At 42.9% G+C, this 22,118-nt stretch overlaps 1 protein-coding gene across 2 annotated transcripts in view; it reads right to left on the bottom strand.

Annotated features, from left to right (window-relative positions):
* LOC108801832 (WW domain-binding protein 2-like) overlaps positions 1–20,623 on the bottom strand; it is a 22,045-nt gene extending 1,422 nt beyond the window's left edge. The window contains exons 1-7 of one of the 2 annotated variants that reach the window (XM_018573749.1): positions 20,537–20,623; positions 15,344–15,452; positions 12,177–12,312; positions 5,109–5,201; positions 4,010–4,213; positions 2,717–2,836; positions 645–721 (exon numbers count right to left, since the gene is read on the bottom strand). In XM_018573749.1, the coding sequence (XP_018429251.1) occupies positions 645–721; positions 2,717–2,836; positions 4,010–4,213; positions 5,109–5,201; positions 12,177–12,312; positions 15,344–15,452; positions 20,537–20,595 (798 nt within the window). In that variant the 5' untranslated portion in view covers positions 20,596–20,623. Of the gene's footprint in view, positions 1–644; positions 722–2,707; positions 2,837–4,009; positions 4,214–5,108; positions 5,202–12,176; positions 12,313–15,343; positions 15,453–20,536 lie in introns of both variants that reach the window. The other variant, XM_018573748.1, reaches the window with a different exon arrangement.
* Positions 20,624–22,118: the final 1,495 nt, after the last annotated feature.

Below are 22,118 nucleotides of genomic sequence, written 5' to 3' on the forward strand. Positions count from 1 at the left end.
ACACCCCCCCCCCCCCTCTCACACAGTCTCTTTCACGTGATGAATGTCTGTAAAGCTGGCCATACACATTGCAATTATCTGCAGATTTTCTGTGGTCAGATGGAAAAGGTGCAACGGATTTTCCCATCTACACTTAACTGTGTGGATGGAATAATCTCCACCTGGGCCAATCTGTTGCACTTTTTCCATCTACAGAAAATCTGCAGATAATGGTAAGGTGTATGGGCACCTTTAGAGTTACTGACCCAAAACAAAGGATAAAAAAAAGGCACAGTCAGGAAACTAGCCAATAGTTAACCCAATAGCAGCCCTTGTATTTCATCCATGACCAGTGCATTTTACCTCCTAGTTACTATAAACGCTTACTTCACAAGCTAAGAGCTATGGGCATAGATGGAAGGGTGTGTACATGGATAGAGAACTGGCTAAAGGAACGGGTACAGAGAGTATCAATAAAAAGTGCTTCTCAGCTGAAACTACCAAATGAGTTACACAGCATTATTTTTGGTGCATTCTGTGGTTTACTGGCTCCTCCTACATCTACTTTTACTACTGAATGATTATTTCTGAAAGCCAGATGAGAAATGAATTAACAGTTATGGAGTGGGAAAAGTGCATATTTGTGGCATGTACTGCTTACTTACCATGGGCATGTAGACATCGTGTGGATTTGCTGGGTTGTAATACGCGCTGGAAGCAGCTTCTGCTGCCTTGCCATTTTCTTGGGTGGGAAAAAAATGATGTAAGTTACGGTGGTTTTAATTTTGCAATCTTATAATCTTTGCAGACTTTCTGGACCAATATGTCATTCTTATTATCTCACATTTACAAAATGACAATGCTTTTCATGGTGTTATACAATTTTAAACATTACAGGAAAATTCCAGATCATTTTTATCTTTAATTCAATTTCCATGACAGCAACCAAGTGGCTGCTGAATGGGACAGGACACACACAGGAGACGATTGTAAGGCTCCTTTCACCAGTACATGCTCAGTGTTTTTGGATATTACCTACTTGCTGTATAGGGTGGCATATTGGCTTGTAGAGGAGTTGTGCAAATTGCCGGTAAGAGTAATCATAAATGTCCAACTCTTCCTCCACAACAGCCAACCGAGACGTGATGAAAGTCCTATAGGGTGGGACCACAATTTACAAAACTTTCTCCAGATTTCTCAGGATTTGCCAGAAGATCCAGCCAGTAATGTTTGATAAAGGGGTGGCAGCTAGACCAGGCCGCTACTCTACAAATTTGCTCAAATGGTGCAGACACTATCCCTGCCTGAGACATAGAAACTGACCACGTGGAGCGTGCTCTAAAATCACTGGAAGATTGATTGTCTAGCTGATAAACCTGTCTTATCATCTGCTTAACCCATCTGGCAATGGTGCTCTTTGAAGCTGTAGCCCCCTTAAGAGGTATCTGAAACTGTACAAATAGAAATTCTTCACTTGAAAAGGAGGGCTGTAGTACTGCATTTGGGTCCCAGGATGAAAACAGGATTTTAGGTTATAAGAACATTCTAGCCGATGCTCTAATAAACCTTTTCATCAAAGAACCTGAAGATAAGGGTCAAAATAGGCACACACAGCAGCTAGTTGTACTTTTAAATCATCTTCTTCCTATCCTGACAGTGGCAGGAAATTCACTGAGCATGTAAGGGTGAGCGGGGCCTTTTAATATTCTCTGTGTCTCCTGTCCCTTTTATATGGGAAGAGCAGTCTCTTGGTTGGCTGTCATGGAAGAGGAGAAGTAAATCATTATCAGCTATTATAATATGATACCTGTCAATTGTTCAGTAGATTAACAATATGTCACCAGTCAGTATGTCAACAACTGTCTTGTTATTCTGTTATAAGCAAGTGTGTACGAATATCTGCTCCTCCTTACACTCGCTGTGGTTTCTCCCACCTTCTTGAGTGTGAGGAACCAGTATTCAACTTATCCAACCAGTCAAATATTTTCAGAGGATGGTGAGAAGTGAAGCACCTGCTTTTCAAGAAACAGCCACTGTAAACATAAGTACATTTAGTCTTCTTTTAGCACAGGGGTGAGGAACCAGCTGTGGTGAAACTACAAATCCCATGAGGCATTCCAAGATTCTCACAGCCACAGGCATAACTCCCAGAGACGGATGCATCATAGAATTTGTAGTTTCACCAGAGCTGGAGGGCCGGAGGTTCCCCACCCGTTTTAGCAGGTATGTTGTGCATACAAGAGATCTTGTACTGATAGGGTCACTTGAATCTATGACTGGTCCTCAGTAAAAGCAAAATCACTTCCCCAGGAGAGAGAATTATTATAGCTCAGGAGCAGTGTCCCAAAGACAAATAATGTTCTCAGCTGCAAAGTTTATTTTTTCATCCAGAGAACTTCTTGTTATCAATTAGGGTAGAAATAGGCAAACTGCCCTCAATAAATTTGTTTCCTGAAGCAATCCACAGGGCTGTTATGCTTCTTGTATATCTCCTTCATGGCTTACTGTGTCACTGGCCCAGAACAAGAAGGTCCCGACACCTGATGTGCACATATTTCTTCATTCAGTGACTTGCAAGGTAAAGAAGGAATTAAATTACACATACGTGTATAGGGTTGTTAACACGTCCCTGTGTGCTATAATAAGAAGCTTTATATCTTGTTACCATTAAGCAAAAGGAAAAAAAGTGTATCCTCCCACCCATCATTTCTAGCATTCACAATCTTACCTAGCATACCAGGTTCTGACCACACAGTGGGAAAAGGATGTGCTTGGGCTCCATTGTATGGAGGTCCTGGGTAGGGAGGTGGAGGTGCCATGTACATCGGGTTCAACTCAGGTGGATACATGGCAGGACCTAAGCGAGAGGTGAAAAGTCACAAAAAATATAAAAAGACATTATATATATATATATATATGTATATATTGTTTATATATATTACACACACACACGTCTAGACAAATCAGTGAAGGATTTTAGATGTCACTCATCAATTTAATAAGTAAAATGCAGACATCTACAGACAAAAAGACTGAAAAAAGTTAGATTCCAGCTGTAGTGTTTTTTAAAGACGCCACTGCTCCAAGCTCACACCTGTGATGGACTACAATCTAACGCCACCTATGAAGGCTGCTACAAGTGGCTTTACAGCCGCCCAAATCACTTGTAGAAAAAGAGAATCACCTGCTGAAAATAGTAGTGAACTACTTCAGACCAGCTATTGTACATACAGAGGTTCTGGAGTAGTTAAACAAAGGCCTGGAAAGGAGTCAATCAGTAATGTGGGAGCGATCATTTGATGCTCCCGCTGCTCGTTTTTGTTCATGACGGTCTGGGACAGTCATCGGTCATTAAGGTGATGTTTGCAATGATGGTCCCAGACCGCCATCAGTTGCGAAGGAGTTAAGAAGTTCTGCTGGGAACAGGATAGCAACAGAGTTGTGCAAAGCAGAGGTGAACTATCTTATGTGAATCAAATCATCACAGGAGCACATTATGGTAGACTGAAAAAATAAATGCCACAAAATGTTCACCAAAGGGGTGTTGTTTAACCAATATACTGCTCTAGGCCACACATGAGGAGTTGCTATGACTGCCATGTGTGTAGGTTTGAATGACTGTAATACTTTCTCTGCACACGTGATCTTTCTCCCTTGGACCACCATCTGAATCATACATTAAAAAAATAATTCTTGTATCTTGGGTCAGATGAGGATATTATCAAAGCCATGGCAGTCTTTTGCGACAGCATGGACAAATCATTTTATTTGAGAGGCAAGAAGAACCTTGCAGCATCAAATGAAAAAGTTTCAGGAACAATTAAAAGGACTTTATGGAAAATAACCCTAGCACATCTTGCCAGGACAAATCTTTATCGTTAGTCTGAAAACTTACTAGTCAGCCTTTAGTACTTTGATATGTTATATAAATATCATGTATATTTTAGAAGAGCTTGTACTTTGTCTCTGTGATCTGACTAACTGGAGCACAAGTCAGTGACTTTAGTGATGTGATGTGCTGTTTCATTACCTGGAGGTGGAGCATATGGGTATCCCATGGGTTGAGGTGCTGGAGCATATCCATTCATAGTAGGAGGTACATATTGGTAAGGTCCAGCTTGGGGTGCAGGTGCATATCCTCTTGGGGCAGGGGGATATCCACCAGGTCCATAAGCAGCTGGCACAGCAGTAGGGGTGTATCCGTATCCAACATTAGGTTGGGGGGCTCTGGAAGCTGAAATAAAAGAAAAGATATTGAAGACAGATGAGGCTTAGCAAACAATAACAACCAACCAGATTTTAGCTTGTTACATTCAAAATAGTGAACAAACAGGAAGTTGAATAACAGTTAATATGGGATTAACCAGTACATTTGTTTTTTTTACCCCTTAATGGCAGAAAGTCAAACAAACATTAGCGCTTAGCCTCAGTTTTTCAACCTTGCCATGTCCATAATTGTGCAAAGATTTGCAGCTACTTACTGTATTCCTTTTTTGTAGGAAAAAGTGGGCCTATGCTTGGTGGTACATGTTAGTGGATACCTCCTGCCTTTTATTATCATAGGAAAACTAGCCAAGAGTAAAAATTCTTGCCATTATCATGACCCACCACCAAAAACCAACCCCCCAAAAATTCTCCTTCTCTTGACGTACGTGATTTTTTTATATTGTTTGTACTACCCGTAGTAGGGCCCAGAAACAATAGTTTGCATTTTCTTTTATCCTACCTAAAATACACTGACATTAATCTAGATCAAACTTTGATCTAATTATTTTATCTTTATTTATTTATTTACTAAACAGACTCTTCTAGCGGTGTATCTCTTTCTCCTCACAAAGAAAACAGAGGTGTGGAGTCCCCTACTAGTGATCACTGTCATAGCCAATGGAAACTCTGTCCTACCGGCTCTCAATCATTGGTCTGACACCAGGGCCAGGTGCACTTTCAGCAAACACACATGGTGTACATATGTGGCATCATGGAAGAAAGCCCACTTCCATGATGCCACATACATGTGTTATGCTGTCATGAAGGAGTTAAATTAAGGTAATTCGCTGTACACAAAAGCAAAGACCAATATCATATGCAATACATAATACACATGATATTAAGAACATGATAAAACATACCATTGGTTGCCAACTTAAACATTTGCTGTCCAAACTCAATTGCACCTCCACTATTAAATGTAAGTTTAAATGATGCATGTGCTTCCCAGCCTCCTGTAATGATAGAAAAACGGTTGGTATGAATAAAGATGATAGAACCTTGCTGGAAATGTATATAGACAAGAATCATTAAAAAGCAAATAAAACACAATTTTAACATTGCTGCTTGTTTCGAGGGGAGTTTCTGTTGCAACTAAAATTCAGACAGAATTCTCAGTGGAATGTTTCAATGACTGAAACAGTGTAACCTTTAACCCTTTTCGCTGCCAAGCCCTCTGGAACGGTTTTAACCTCAGCTGGCCACACCATTTTTGCATTTTTTCCCCACTCTTTTTTTTCTGACTAAAACTAAAAGATAAAACTGTTAGGTGGGTTGTGTTTTATTTTATTTTTTGCCTGATCCCGGACATTTCATTTTCGAAATAGAGACACAGAGTCCTCAATCTCTTTTTCTGCAGCCTCAGCACTCCATGAATGGAAAGCACTCAGTACAGAGGCTTCCCATTCATAACGGGTGATAGTAAAACATTTACTATCATCAAGTTATGAATGGTTAAAAGCCTCTATAATACTGAGGCTTCCACCCATTGAGAAACTCATGAATGAACAGGAAGTGATGTAAAGTACTACCTGTTCATTCATAACTGGGGACACATAGTACTAGCAGAACAGTAAAAGCCACCAACGTAAGACTTACTGACCTGGCCAGCTGGATGCAGTTGTGTTCCGCTGTAAGCCTTACGTCAGTGGCAGCGAAAGGGTTAGCTTGTTAAGTCGGGACCTTCTTTGGTACCCCGCGAGTTACCAGTATAATGGAACGTTGAGTGTCGAGTGTTGTAATGTTCTCTGGATTCCAGGATCCAGCTTTGCCTGTTGGACCAAGTGATCTCTTGCGATGATCAAGTCCTGGTCCAAGGGAGGAAGTAGCGTGGCAGCCTGTGTTCAGGTAAGTAACCACTGAACACCAATGCTACGGGTAATTATTGTACCCACTGACACCAAACAAGCAGGGAGGAGGAGTTATCATACCCAGTGACACCAGTGAAGAGTGGGGTCATTGTTGTACCATTGACACTTATAAAGAGGAGGAGGGAGGTCATAATTGTACGGAGCAACACTAATAAATAGGGGGACATTCTTGTACCCACCAACACCAATGAGGGTAGGTCATTCAGCATCAGTGCTTGTTAAAATGTAAACAGACAGTGATACTTTTTAGTTATCCGCAGCTCTAAGGAGTACCCAATTACACATCTGAAGCAAACCTAAGAATATACACACACACACACACACACTATATACAGTGAGTATAGAAAAGAATCGCGCCCCTTTAAAATAATCACAGTTTGTTGCTTTGCAGCCTGAAATGAAGACACAGTTTTTCTTTTATCCAGCTGTATTTACTCAGTGCAACTTAAAACATCCAAGTGACAGATATAACACAGTCAGCAAAAAAAAAAAAAAAAACATATCACTGAGTTGCAAAAAGGATCACCCCTCCTAAAAATGACTTGTAAACTCAAATCAGGTGTAGCTAATCCCCTTCTCAATGGCATACACAGCCATTTGGCTTTCAAATCAAGTTTGATCACAAACTTGTGATCAGCTGTGGTCATTTTGATTAGCTCAGCATGAAAAGAGCTTTCCTGGAGCATTTCAGTCCCTGGTACTGCAACTGAAGCAAACAATCAATTATGGGTGGGAAGGCACTATCAAAAGATCTCCGGAATAAAGTTCTGGACAGGCACAAGTCAGGAGATGGATACAAAAAAATGTCAAAGGTTTTATCAATGCCTAGAAGCACAGTGAAGTCCATTATTAAGAAGTGGAAGGTATTTGGTACAACACGGACCCTCCCTAGATCAAGACGTCACTCCAAACTGGATGAAAGAGCCAGAAGAAAACGGGTCAGACAGGCTACCAAGGCCTACAGCAACTCTGATGCAGTTGCAGGAATTTATGACAGAGTGGTCATTGTGTGCATGTGACAACAATATCACAAATTCTCCACAAATGTGGCTTGTGTGGGAGTGTTGCAAGAAAAAACCCACTCCCCAAGAAAGGCCACATGCAGGCATGCCAGAACACACCTTGAAGATTTGGAGGCCACATGGAAAAAAGGTGTTATGGTCCGATGAGACTAAAATTGAATGGTTTGGCCTCGACACCAAACGATATGTCTGGCGGAAATCCAATATAGCTCACCATCCAAATAACACCATTCCTACAGTAAAGCATGGAGGTGGTAATAACCTGTAATGGGGGTGTCTCTCTGCAGCAGGGACTGGAGCACTTGTCAGGATAGAAGGAAAAATGGATGAGGCAAAAAAACATCAAATTCTTGAGGAAAATCTGCTGCCCTCTGCCGAAAAGTTGTCAATAGGAATAAGATTTACCTTCCAACATGACAATCCCCAAAAGCACAGAGCAAAAATTACCACACAGTGGTTGAAGAAAAAGGTGAATATCCTTGTAGGGCCTAGTCAGATCTCAGACTTAAAAGCCACTAAAAATCTGTTGAATGACTTGAAGACTGCAGTCCACAAACGGTCACCATGAAATTTAACTGAACATGAGCAGTTCTGCAAAGAAGAGTGGGCAAATATTGCAAAGGCTAGATGTGAGTAGAGACATATACCAGCATACTAAGGGCTCAGTCACACTAGATGCAGTGCGTTCCGGACTGATTTTGGCCGGAACGCACTGCTTTGCATTGCGGCCGGCTCACTTTTTAGTGGGGTAGGAGGGGGCGTAGCGGGCCATTCAAGTGAATGGCGCTGTAGCCACGCCACGCGGCCGAAATGCGATCCGCCGCACGTGATCGCAAGGCACAGTGTGCCTGCGGTCCGGTCCTGTGCGATCAAAATAGTGCTTGTAGCATTTTGATTGCACCGCACAGGATCGGACCGCAGGCACGTGTGTTCGCTCACTTCCCGATCTACTGAGCCGACCTGTGACAGTTTCATTGTCACAGGTCGGCTAGAACTATGAGGATGAGTGAAAATCACTGACCTCATAGTTCTCCTTTAAGCAATATTTTTTTTGTTCCTTTTTCAAACAGTCAATCAATAATCTTCAATATAATATTGTGCAAATTTCACCGATGTGACCAACAACAAATATCTCCACCACCGTATCCATAGGAATACTGCTCACCTGACTCCTAGACCCAAAGCAGGTCTAACCACGGTTGTCCCCTCTTTTGAAACTCAGGCAAGGAAACGTAGCCCACTCTCCTGCACATGGGGAAAACTCCTGATGTCTTTTCTCTGTGGTATTGCCACTTCCAATCTATCTTCGCTTTTCTTCTTTATAAAACTAATGGGTACATTAGGTTCATAAATATAAGAATGCTCCATAGTCCAGATCAATTTATACTAAAAAAAGCGCTTTATTCAAACAATTTCCTACTCACATGTAGATTAAAACAAATTGCATTAAAATTGGACGTATGTTGCGTCAAAGGCGCACAGGAAAGGAGAGTTTTCCCCGTGTGCAAGAGAGTGGGCTACGTTCCCTTGCCTGGGTTTCAAAAGAGGGGACAAGCGTGGTTAGACCTGCTTTGGATCTAGGAGTCAGGCGAGCAGTACTACTAAGGATACAGTGGTGGAGATATCTGTTATTGGTCACATCGGTGAAATTTGCACAATATTATATCGAAGATTATTGATTGACCGGTTGAAAAAAGAAAGAAAAAACTATTGCTTAAGAAAAAATAACTGAACTGCATATCACAGTTATCAGCTTGCAGCTCTGGGAGTTGTCAGCTTACACTGCTTGCACCCTTTGATCCAGGTGCCTCTGTAAGTGTAGCAAGGGTCCACATCCTTAATTTCCGGGTCTTACCCATGAGTACAGTTCGTGACAATATCCCTGACTTTGTGCAAGTATAAGAATTGATGCTGGTTTGATGGTAGTCACACCAAATATTGATTTGATTTAGATTTTTCTTTTGTTCACTCACTTTGCAGTTTGTAAATTGATAAAAAACAAAAACAATAAAAATATATATTTTTTAAAGCATTCTCACTTTACAGCATTTTTTCACACCAGCCTAAAACTTCGGCACAGTACTGTAATATACACTATATTACCAAAAGTATTGGGACGCCTGCCTTTACACACACACACGAACTTTAATGGCATCCCAGTCTTAGTCTGTAGGGTTCAATATTGAGTTGGCCCACCTTTTGTAGCTATAACAGCTTCAACTCTTCTGGGAAGGCGTCCACAAGGTTTAGGAATGTGTGTATGGAGACCATTCTTCCAGAAGTGCATTTGTGAGGTCAGGTACTGATGTTGGACAAGAAGGCCTGGCTCGCAGTCTCCGCTCTAATTCATCCCAAAGGTGTTCTATCGGTTTGAGGTCAGGACTCCATGTCTTTATGGACCTTGCTTTGTGCACTGGTGGGCAGTCATGTTGGAACAGGAAGTGGCCATGCCCAAACTGTTCCCACAAAGTTGGGAGCATGAAATTGTCCAAAATGTCTTGGTATGCCGATGCCTTAAGAGTTCCCTTCACTGGAACTAAGGGGCCAAGCCCAACCCCTGAAAAACAACCCCACACCATAATCTCCCCAACACCAAACTTTACACTTGGCACAATGCAGTCAGGCAAGTACCGTTCTCCTGGCAACCGCCAAACCCAGACACGTCCATCGGATTTCCAGAAAGGGAAGCATGACTCGTCACTTCAGAGAACATGTCTCCACTTCAGAGTCCAGTGGCGGCGTGCTTTACACCACTGCATCCGACGCTTGGTATTGCACATGGTGATGTAAGGCTTGGATGCAGCTGCTCGACCATGGAAAACCATTCCATGAAGCTCTCTACGTACTGTTGTTGTGCCAATCTGAAGGCCACATGAAGTTTGGAGGTCTGTAGCTATTGACTATGCAGACAGTTGGAGACTTCTATGCACTGTGTGCTTCAGCATGCGCTGACCCTGTTCTGTCATTTTCTGTGGCCTACCACTATGTTGCTGAGTTGCTGTTGTTCCCAGTTGCTTCCACTTTGTTATAATACCACTAACAGTTGACCGTGGAATATTTAGCAGCAAGGAAATTTCACGGAACACCTGAATCCAATGATTTGGAGGGGTGTCCCAATACTTTTGGCAGTATATCTCCATCTCTATACATATACACACACACACACCTATATATACATACACCGATCAGCTATAACATTATGATGACTGAGAGATGAAGCGAATAACATTGATTATAGCATTACAATGGCACCTGGAAGTGGGTGGGATAGATTAGGCAGCAAGTAAACATTTTGTCCCTGAAGCTGATATGTTGGAAGCAGAAAAAAAATGGACAGGCGTAAGGATTTGAGTGACTCTGACGAGTGGAAAATTGTGATGGTTAGATGATGTGGTCAGAGCAACTCCAAAACTGCAGCTCTTGGGGATGCTCCTAGTCAGCAGTGCTCAGGCCCTACCAAAAGTGGTCCAGGGAAGGAGAACTGGTGACCTGCTGACAGGGTCATGGACGACCAAGACTCATTGATGCACGTGGGAAGTGAAGGCTGGCCCATGTTGTCCAATTCAATAGAAGAGCTACTGTAGCTCAAATTGTTGAAAAAGTTAGTTCTGATAGGAAGGTGTCTGAACACACAGTACAATGCAGCTTATTATGTATGGGGCTGTGTACCCGCAGACTGGTCAGGGTGCCCATGCTGACCCATGTCCACAGCCAAAAGCGCCTACAATGGGCACATGAGCATCAGAACTGGAACACGGAGCAATGGAAGAAGGTGGCCTGGTCTGATGAATCACATTTTCTATACCTTGTGGATGGCCAGTGTGTGTGTGTCCCTCAGGAAAAGATGGCACCAGGATCCACTATGTAGGAAGGTAACATGTGGGCGGCGTGGTGCTTTGGGCAATGTTCTGCTGGGAAACAATGGGTCTTGCCTATGGGACGTGGATGTTACTTTGACACGTACAACCTACCTAAACATTGTTGCTGACCAAGTACACCTCTTCATGGAAACTGTATTCCCTGATGGCAGTGGCCCTCTTTCAGCAGGATAATGCTCCCTGCCAGACTAAAAAAAATGGTTCAAGAATGGTTTGAGGAACACAACGAGTTCAAGGTGTTGACTTCGCATCCAAATTCTTCAGATCTCAATCCAATCAAGCATCTGTGGGATGTGGTGGAAAAACAATTCCGATCCATGAGGGCCTCACCTCACAACTTACAGAACCTAACAGAACCTAAAGGATTTGCTACTGACAGCTTGGTGCCAGATAACACAGCATACATTCAGAGGTCTAGTGGAGTCCATACCTCAACAAATCAGGGCTGTTTTAGTGGCAAAAGGGGGAAATACCCAATAGGTGGTCATAATGGGGTGCGTGCATGCGTGTGCGCGCGCGCGTGCGCAATCTAGCACATATGGTGAGTGCTAAGGACAGTCTTATTTCTTTTGTAACCAAAAATAGCTTTCTTCAGCAGTACAACAAAGTATGCTAGTATTTCAGCAAACATATCAGCTCACCATTCACAGGTTATCCTGTTCAGTGTCCCAGTCCCAGGACCTTACTATTTTCCTCAACAGAATCTCTTCAGTTGTACTCTGTGCCCTTTGAGCAGCTTTTGATTTCACACCTTGTGTGCCTGGCTCTCTCAGCCTCTCAAAGCCTTCCAGCCCCCCCGCAAATCTATTAATATTCTGGAACCTCTCAGCCCCTCTGGCTGAGAGTCCTGGGTGTCTGTGTCACCAGCATCTTGCGTGGCACACACAGATACATATATACATACATACATACATACACACACACACAATAAATGTCTTTCCTATTTAACCCCTATTAATTCCTTTTGTTCCTAACTATCCCCAGGTAAGTTCAACTTTGCCCTGCTGTTTAGTTTTATTTTACTTTTTAAAATATATTTTTATGCTGTTTATATTACATTTTTTATTATTCATTCATTTCATTAGTTTTTTGTAGCGTAACCTTTGAAAAACACATCACTAGTACCCCATAGGGTGTACCAGCTTATGTCACTTACGTACCACCAGGTTCCGCACTTATTGTCCCTTTCAAGTAGTTTGCAGAAAAAACAGGCTGTTCAATGGAGCATCCCTTCACCAAGTAGAAAGGCATCATAAATGACATCATTGGATCCTTTCCTTTGCTCACAAAGATTACCTGAAAAAAGGGTTAGAACTATAAGAGGGGAAGATACATTCCTATGACTACAAAAATTACATATTATATGGACAATAACAATAATAGGGGAAGATGATAATGGGGAACCCAGCCATTGCCTGGGTTGATTTTTCACAAGCAATGTGAACATGTGTGTAAAATGGTAGCAGGGTGCCTGTGGATAAGAAAAATGTCCTCAAATGTTGCATAGAACAGGAAAAGACAAGATGATTTCATATACGTGCAAATTCTGTCATTCAGGAATAAGTGCATTTTAGACAAAGTGCACTTATTCTTTTGCCCTCCTCCCCTGATCTAAACGATCCCATCCTCACCTTTCACAGATCTATACCTACCGATATCTGAGGGTCACTGCTTCATTGTGGTTTTTTTTACACCCAGCACCCAGTAAGCCTCCATCTCCTGGCTGCATTCGTCTCCATAGAAGTCTATGGTGTTGTAATGTGCAGATGTAGCCAGCAGAGGGAGCACGGTGGTGCCGCAATGTTAACAATAGCAGAACTGTGCCCATCACATCACAGTAGGTACAGATCTTGAGAGGAGGAGAGTAGGATCATTTAGGTCAGGGGTGGGGGACAAACAGCATAAGTGCACTTTATTTTAACCAGATATTCTATTCTGCTTGTTCTATATCAAGGATCAGGTGGAATATAATAATTTCCCCATATGTACATACAGTATATGGGCTAAAACTGGTAAATTGGGCCTATGAATAAATACCTTGAAGTGAACCAGTGACCCATTTAAAACAAAAACGGCTAATGACTTTATTCGCTAAATGGCCTCTTCTGCGCTTCTCTCTGATCCTGGTTTCCCTTTAAATTAACCTTGCTGATTTGGGGGCTAGGGGGCCAGTATATTAATGTACTTGTGTGGCCCAGTGTAAAGTACCATCACAATGTGATACAGCACCAAGTTATGCCTGAACATCTCCTCAGTTGCTACCTTTCTCTGCTGCCCTGTCTCTACCTGTGCCTCATAACTGCTTAGTGAATCTATCCAATCACACTGATGGGTCAATCATGAGGCACTGGCAGTGAAAGGAAGATTATGTGTATTGGCTTGGACCCCCTGGGTGCTCTAAAAGGTAGCAACTGAGGAGATGTTCAGGCATAACTTGGTGCGGTATCACATTGTGATGGTACTTTACACTGGGCCACACAAGTACATTAATTAATAAACTGTTTAATGTTCTCCCTGTGGATTCAGAACACGTTATCTGCTGCTTACCTCTTGGGCATGCTCAGTAGAATATCATTCTAGGGCCACATTTTAGACAGGAGACAATTTACCTACCAGCATGTTTTTGAAATGTGGGAGGAAACTGGACTACCGAACACATATGGTGTGAACGGGCCCTAAAACAGTTCTATGTACCTGTAAGCCTTTCTGAGTTTGTCTGTCTCTCTTTTTGCCCCAAAGAGGCTATGCGGTCATGTTGTGACACAGATGGAGAAGATGTCAAACATCTCCCTCTGATGCTTTCTTGAAGAAAGGGGCTGTTTTGTACCACTGAAATGCGTCAAGTGGTCCTTAGTCTACTAAACCATTATATGCATAGTCATAAGTAAGCAGAAAAGTGAGACATGGTACAACCGCATCGTACCGCAGTGTGCCCATAGAACTTAAGTAAATGTCACTTGTGACATTTCAATAAAGCTCTAACAAAAAACAAAAAAAAGTGCGATGTGGCTGGATCAAGCGCATCTGCCCTGTACACCATGGTTACTGGTGCGAACAAGCCCTAAGTGAGGATGGAACACATATATGTCCTATAATATTGTAGAGTATCTGCAATTAAAGAGTAATTCATTCTCTGTCACCACAACCCATCCCAGGTCCAATCATATCAGTTTTTGATTAACTAAGGCTGGCCATACACTGGTAGATTTTCAAACGAACTTTTAAACATAACGTCTCATCAGAACATTCCTGAATGCCATTAGAGACTTGTAGAACGTTGTTTGCAATTTCATTTGATTTTAACATTTTGGATTGAATGGAGTTTCTTGAACAAAACCACATTCACTGTTAGAATGTCGTTTGTTCGGGAAACATTTTCCATCTTGCTCTTTCGATGTTTTTCACCACTATGGTCGAAATTGATCATTGATTTAACCCCATTAACTATTGGAATACTGAGCAAAAGTTCAGAAAATGTTTTTTTAGCAAAATTCTACTGGTGTATGGCCAGCATAATGCTGCTTCCTGCATCCTCTGGAAGAGAATCCTAAACTATACAAATATTTTAGCAGAGCTTTGAAAGTAGAGAGCTTCTACAAATCACACGTGGCATCTATATATACTGACTTTTTAAAATGGACTAAATCAAAGAATTAAACTCTCACTTTACTGTCATACAAGGCGTGGTGTGCCTTCTGTTAAGCTCACCACACACGTTACAATCTACTTCAGATCCACCAACAACTATGTAGTGCAACAGCCTGCCTGACTGGATACAATTTCACTGGCTAGATTAGGTAAGTCCTCATACTACATGGTTTTGGTAAATCGAAAATTGATTGTACAAAGATTGTATGGTCAGATAGTAATGTGCGGTGACCATTAGTCATCGAGAGTGACTGGGTAGAACATACCTTGTACCCAGATTGTGACGGTACATTGCAGTAAGGCAACTCTTTAATTTTGAATAGGCTAAACACACACCACAACATATATTTTAAAGGACAAACACCTTTCATTGATGAAGCGCACCACAACCCCGGGATATGGCAAATCTGTGCATTGCAGTGTGCTAAACAGTGCATGCGTTAGGTAGGTGCTTTACAATGAAATGGTTAGTTGTCTGACTGTCATGCTTCATCAATGATTTTAGTACTTTCATGAACCTGGAACAAGTATGGAGATCAGGAGCTCTGACCTAAAACTAATGAATGAATGACACTACAACGCACCATAGAACATATGGTAAAGACAAGGATTTTACTGCAATGCATAGTGTGAGCGGGCTTTTGCAATGTCAATGTAGTATTGTGTGTAGAGGACTTACCCTGTATGGGGTGAGATACAGTAACCCCTTTTTTGTGCCTTTGAAAGCTTCGATCTTGTAAGCCATATCACTGAATGTGAGCTCCACATCTTTGCACACTTTAATAATACTAAGGGGAAAAAAATAATTGTAATTATTAGGTTTGTCACGACATATAAAACAGGTTATCTTATATGAGATACTGAGGATGCAATTGCTAAAAATGCCACCTGTTTGGCTGCCATGCTAATCCAATGGCTTTAATACTCTAAGGCTGGCCATACACCATTAGATTATCTGCATTTTCTATGGTCAGATGGAAAAAGTGCAACAGATTCCTCCAAGCTTCAGCATCTTGTTGGTCGGCCCCGCTGGCTCTCAAAACACCTGAACAATGCCTGTGTCCAATCAGATTGTTCAGGTATTTTTAAGAACCAGCGGGGCCGACTAGCAGGATACTGAAGCTTGGCCCAGTGGGAGATTCCTCCATCCACACAGTTTAGTGTAGATGGAGGAATATGTTACACTTTTTCCATCTGACCATAGAAAATCTGCAGATAATCTATAGGTGTATAGCTAGCTTAAGTAACTAATCCAGAATAAGATAAGAGCATACAGTATGTATCCAGCACACCATGAATCTATAATCAGCAGTCCGAGCCCTGTGTGCATATAAATGCAAATACCGATGCCTGCACGCACATAGGCACAAGTTCCTGAATGCAAGAGTTGCGTGTGCACAGTAACACATATGGATGTAAATGCCAGTACTTGCATTTATACACATATACCTATGTACAGCCTGCTGTGTCCATACAATCCTATGGACACAAAAACGCAAGCTGCGGGCTCCACAAAACAGGCATATTGTACATTGTATGCCCATATGTCTGTATATGAGTCTGTGTGATTGAGTCTTCCATAGGGCTGCAACCAATTAATCGATAATGAGAATAGCGGTCAACTATTGTCATTATCGATTAGTAGGTTGGATTCCCTAGCTCTCTCCTCCATGCTGGGAGAAGGGCACAGCAAGCAGCGGGCAAGTACAATGGTCAGTCTGCTATTGGCTAGTGCAATTTGAAATGGCCAATAGCAGGCTGGCTATTGCACCAGCCCAATACCTGCTGTATTTACATTCAGCTAGCGTCTGCAGAATCTTACCACTGGCAGCTGTCATTCACTGACTGAAGCTATTCAAGTCCTATGTGCTTACAATACAATTCATTTTAAAAAATTCTAAAAAGGTGGGAAGAAAGTCATTTTTGGTTTCAGCCTGACAAATTCTGTGGCGGGATGTGAGTTGCGGTGCCATTCATTTCAAAGGCACCCCAAACACACCTCCCACAGTGTGATTGCCCGCGCTGGAATGCACGGTACCTCAATGCGGTGCGTTTCAGTTTTATTCTGAAGTAAACTTTGTGTATATTATTTTAAATTAAAGGATGGTATTTATTAAAATTTTTAAATCTGATTAATCGAAAAGCAAGTTGGCCAACTAATCGATTATGAAAATAATCATTAGTTGCAACCCTAGTCTTCAATACTTTTTTCTGAAAACTCCAGGACGGAAAAATCCTACTTAGTTCTACAATGTGTACGAGTGGGTCGGGGGAGTTGTGTTTGCCATAATTAACCCTGTCTGTACTGAGATGGCCCATTTCATTATACGTTGTAAAATAGAGTAAATTGTGTTGCATGTGTAAGTATTGTGTTGCAGACAAAATTCTTAAATCGGTCCATTAATGAAGCTGCACTCCTGATGGTACTAGACCTTCAAATGATAGGTGGGTGCTGGAAGTGATCGCGTTGGATGGCACTGTAACAGAACCAGATTAAGGCTGGGTTCACACCTAGGTGTGCGGAATATGCGCGTGTGCCGCGCGTTTCGTGCCGCACGTTTTTACCGCAATTTGCTGTAAAAGAAACGCACAACAAACATGCGTTTCCGAGGGCTATCCGGCTGTATCCTAATGGATACGCGCTGCAAATACGCCCCAAAGAAGCTCCTGTACTTCTTTGGGCGTAGGGCCCAAAGAAGTACAGGTGGGAACCATGCCCATAGGCAATCATTGGTTTTCACATGTTGAGCGTTTTACAGTCCGTAGGAACGCGCTATAAAACGCCCAGGTGGGAACCATGCCATAGGGATATGGAGTCACCAGCACTCCAGACATGTAGTTGCTTCTCACAAATGTATTGTTATGTCATAGGCTACACACACACACACACACACACACACACACTGTATAGACCTATATATAGGTATACCTGCCTGTGACACTGTTCTTCACAATAAATTTGTGAAACAACTATATGTCTGGAGTGCTGCAGAGAAAATTCTGTACATTTACACTAGATTTACACACACCTTAATGACCGGAATCTGCTACAGGTTGCGCCGTTTGTTGCATGGACAGGAGACAGATTTGTAACGAATGTCTACTACACTATTTCTAAAATTCCAGGGACTGCATGTTAAAGGGTTTTGTCCCTTCCATCTCTTTATTGACGTTTCATGCAACAGTACACTTATTGCAACGTTTCGGGGTCACACAGGATCCCCTTCATCAGGCAGAACAAGTTGTGTCCATAATTTCTTATACTCGATTCAGACGGTGGCCATCCGTCGACTACTGATGCACCCAACCTATCATTACGGATTAGCGGTAAGGAGTGCAATGGGTACATGGATTATCCCTTCCATCTGTCCCCTATCTGCACGTTGCCATCTTTTTAAAGCAGTAGAAGCTGCCCATAGAATCCTATGTATAATGCTGCTCCAAAGAAACCTCTAAAAAGGTAAGTGTAAATGTTATATATATACATATACAGGGCTCAAAAAATCCACTCGTCTGTGACGAGCAGACAGTGGAGCCCGACGAGCAGCTTCCCGGCCGGCCCTTTGAATTACACGGCCGGCCGGGAGGTTTACATTCAAGTTACAATTGCTTGTATTACCAGCAGCTGTCACTGCCGTTGCCGGTCCCAAGATGCGATGTGCCCGATCCGGCCGGGACCGGCACGGCTGTGTGACAGGAGATCAAAGGGAGTTCAGTATACAAACTACCTTTGATCTCCTCTCAGTCCCCGAATGCAGGAAGTGATGTATATTACATCACTTCCTGCATTCAGTGTCACTCTCCAGTTACAGAAGCTGATGAAGCAGATCTCTGCTTCATCAGCTTCTCTGGGGGTCCCTAGGTGACATTAGGGGTCTTGGAGACCCCTGATGTCTCCATAAAGAGGACCTGTCATGTAAATTGGCTATCCCATAGGGGGCTTCTTAGCCCCCCATGTAATAGCAATAAAGTTGTATGTAAAAAAAAAAAAGTAATACCCCCCACATACACACGCATATATGCGTCAGGTGCGCCTACGTGCCGCACATGTTGCATATCGCCGCAAACGGAGTGAGAGCAATAAGAGTACAGGAGCTTCTTTGGGGCGTATTTCCGCGCGTATCCATTAGGATACAGCCGGATAGCCCTCGTAAACGCGTGTTTGACGCGCGTTTTGTGGGCTGCAAATCGCGGTTAAAACATGCACCGCAAAACGCGCGTCATACACGCATATTTCGAACGCCTGGGTGGGAACCCAGCCTAAAGGAGAACTATGAGGTGAGTGCTTTTCACTCACCTCATAGTTCTAGCCGACCTGTGACAATGAGACTGTCACAGGTCGGCTCAGTAGATCGGGAAGTGAGCGAACACATACCGGGGTTCGCTCACTTCTCGATCCTGTCACGGCTCTCTGCCGTGACAGGGGGAGGGGCTGGATTCCCCTCTCCCCGCTCCGATCTGCCAGCGCTGACTGGCGGAACGGACGGGGGAGGGGGCGGGTACAGCTGGCTCTGCCTCTAGATAGGCAGAGCCAGCTGTCACTCACGCAGCTGGGCGGATCCAGACATAATTGTCGGGATCCGCTTCAGCTGCGGCGTCTCAGTATACCGCGAGCAGCAGCTCGCGGTATACTGAGCTTAGGGTGACGGGAGGACGCTAATTTGTGTCCTGCCGTTACCCTAAGGAGAACTATGGGGAAAAGCCCTAACCCCATAGTTCTCCTTTAATCACTGATAACACTAAACTGATGAACAGTAAAAGCGTTTTAATCGTCGCCTATGGGCGTTTTTTGCGATTTTTGCGGGCGCACGCAATTTTAAGGCTTGACATGTTTGGTGTCTATTTACCCGACGTGACCCTGACTTTTATGTTTTACTAAAAATATGGGTAAGAATAAATGTTTTATAACATAACGTAGGGAAACTTTTTTGTTTTTTTTTACATTTATGGTACCTTTTTAATTATATAGTAAAAAAAATACCCCCCGTGGTGATTATATACCTCCAAAAGAAAGCTCTATCTGTCCCCAAACTTTAACATAAATTGCAAGGCTATAGTCCGGTCGTGCTGACTGGTGAAATTTTTGACTGACTGGTGAGACGGTATCAAATTTTTCAAGCCCGGTATATATATATATAATTTTTTTAAGTTCAATAATTTTTTTTAAACAGTATAACAGAAATATAACAAATATTTTTTTTATGTTTTTTCGGTATGCTGAGTGAATGGGAAAATAAATATATAATGGGGGGAGGAGGGGGGTCACGATTTAGATGGTAAAAAGTTTAAATACACTTTAAGCCAGGGGTAGGCAACCTCAGGACTCCAGCTGAGGTGAAACTACATATCCCATGGTGCATCTGTCTCTGGGAGTCATGCCTGTGGTTGTCAGAGTCCTGTAGCTAAAACCTCCTTTATCTGCTGCTCTCTCCATGTAATCGCAGGTCATGTGGCATGTATATGACTTCTACTAAGTGCTAATGAAGGACAGTGAAGCAGATCAATAATGACAGCACCAGCCAGGCTGTGGCTACCCGTCCCTGCTATTTACAATGTATCTGATCAGAACTGGGCAAGCTGTGTGACCTGCAGAGGACCAACAGGCCAGTGCACCCTGCAGGGGCCTTGTAGTTCCTGAATAGATACAAATGTTTATCATATTTCTCTGCTGATAAACATACAATATGGAAACACAATGACAAGAATGACTAAAGAGTATAAGACTGCTCCGATGGTGTGGAATAGCACATCTCTGGGGAAGGGTGGTGTTAGTTTGGAGTCTTATAACAGCTGCCATGCCAAACCATGATCTTTCAATGAAGTGAGCCCAGATCACAAGACATGGCTTCCTTCGCCCGCTACCATCACTGACCTTTCTCCATTGTTGACAATGACTCCCCCATTCTGAGAGTGGTTCTTGTTTAAAGCCATGTCGTAGCTGTCCCGATCGGTTCAGGAAGTTACTGGAGAGGGATGGCCCGTCCACAACACACGTCACCTCCTTGTGTAATTCGATGAGGCAAACATCAGCTGACTGGGACGTGTATCCAACCCATAGAAGTGTATTCTCCATGCCGACCACTAGATGGCGTCACTGCATCGCTAATCGTCTACGAGCGGCTAGCTAGCTGGTCTAGAAGATGATATCCTATTGTAAAATTTAAAGCAAACCTATCCTGAAAAGAAAGTTGCCATCTTCTGTTGTTGGCCTCCTTCTGAAAATAGTTGTCTAGCCATATGTGCATTCAGTACTTCTGAGATGCATTAATGTCAGGAGGCTCATCTCTAAACGTGTCCGTGGTCCAGGACTCAGAAGAATCAGCATGGTAGCTAGGGAACTAGCATTTTCAGAAGGGAACATCATCAGTGGCAGTCTCTCATGACAGCATACCTTCAAAGGCCAACTTTTTTTTTCTTAGGACCTGCAGCAGGGGTTTAAAATAAAAACCAGCATTGCCTCCCACAGTTGTTATTATTATACAGGATTTATGTAGCGGCAACAAAGCGATGCAGTACTGGGGCCTCGGCCAGGAGAACCCAGCAAGCCACTTCCCATTAACACTGCCCACCGCCTCTCCCAGCTACATGATGTTCCCACCACGATGAGGAGGTGAGGTGACTTCTTTCATCTTCTGTGACATGTTCACAGCCCTCTATTCTGCATTGCTATATAATATAGTATTGCTGGTCCTCTATGTTACCATTATTGTTGTAGTCCTCTGTTACCATTCTGCATTTCTGTCTAGAGTATTGTTGGGAGTTGTAGTCCTCTTTAGCCGTTACCATTCTGCATTTCTGTATAAAGTATTGCTGGGAGTTGTTATCCTCTATAGCGGTTACCATTCTGCATTTCTGTATAGAGTATTGCTGGGAGTTGTTGTCCTCTAAAGCCGTTGCCATTCTGTATTTCTGTAGAAAGTATGGCTGGCATTTGTAGTCCTCTATAGCCATTACCATTTTGCATTGCCGTATTAAGTGTTTCTAGGAACAGCGGTCTACAACCTTTTTGGCACCAGGGACCTGTTTTGTGGAAAAAATTTCCCATGGACCGGGGAGGGGGGAAAGGTTGTGGGGGGAAGTGAGGGGAGTCAGTGGGGGATAGTTTTGGGATTTTACTAGAGCATTTATTGTGCACTTCTTTATTTCTAATATTACATTACAATATACAATGAAATACTTGTGGAATCAGTGGGAGCCCTGAGCTTGTTTTCCTGCTCTCAGGTGGCTAGCTCAGGCTCACAGGTGGTCAGTGCAGGGTTTCAGGTGGTTAGTGGGGCTCTCCGGTGGGTAGTGTGGGCATTGTAAGTGCCGGGAGACTTCCCTGAAGTCTGGGTTTGGGAGTCCTATATGTATTGTGTGCGGTTGTCAGGCCAGCTTACACCCGCACACATACTTGCCAAGTAGGGTTGCCACCTTTTCTTCATGCGAAAAAAACCCGAACACTCTAACGACAT

This window comes from Nanorana parkeri, unplaced genomic scaffold (genome assembly GCF_000935625.1).
Source record: "Nanorana parkeri isolate BGI_ZX_2015 unplaced genomic scaffold, ASM93562v1 scaffold2518, whole genome shotgun sequence".
In the NCBI taxonomy this organism is placed as follows: Eukaryota; Metazoa; Chordata; class Amphibia; order Anura; family Dicroglossidae; genus Nanorana; species Nanorana parkeri.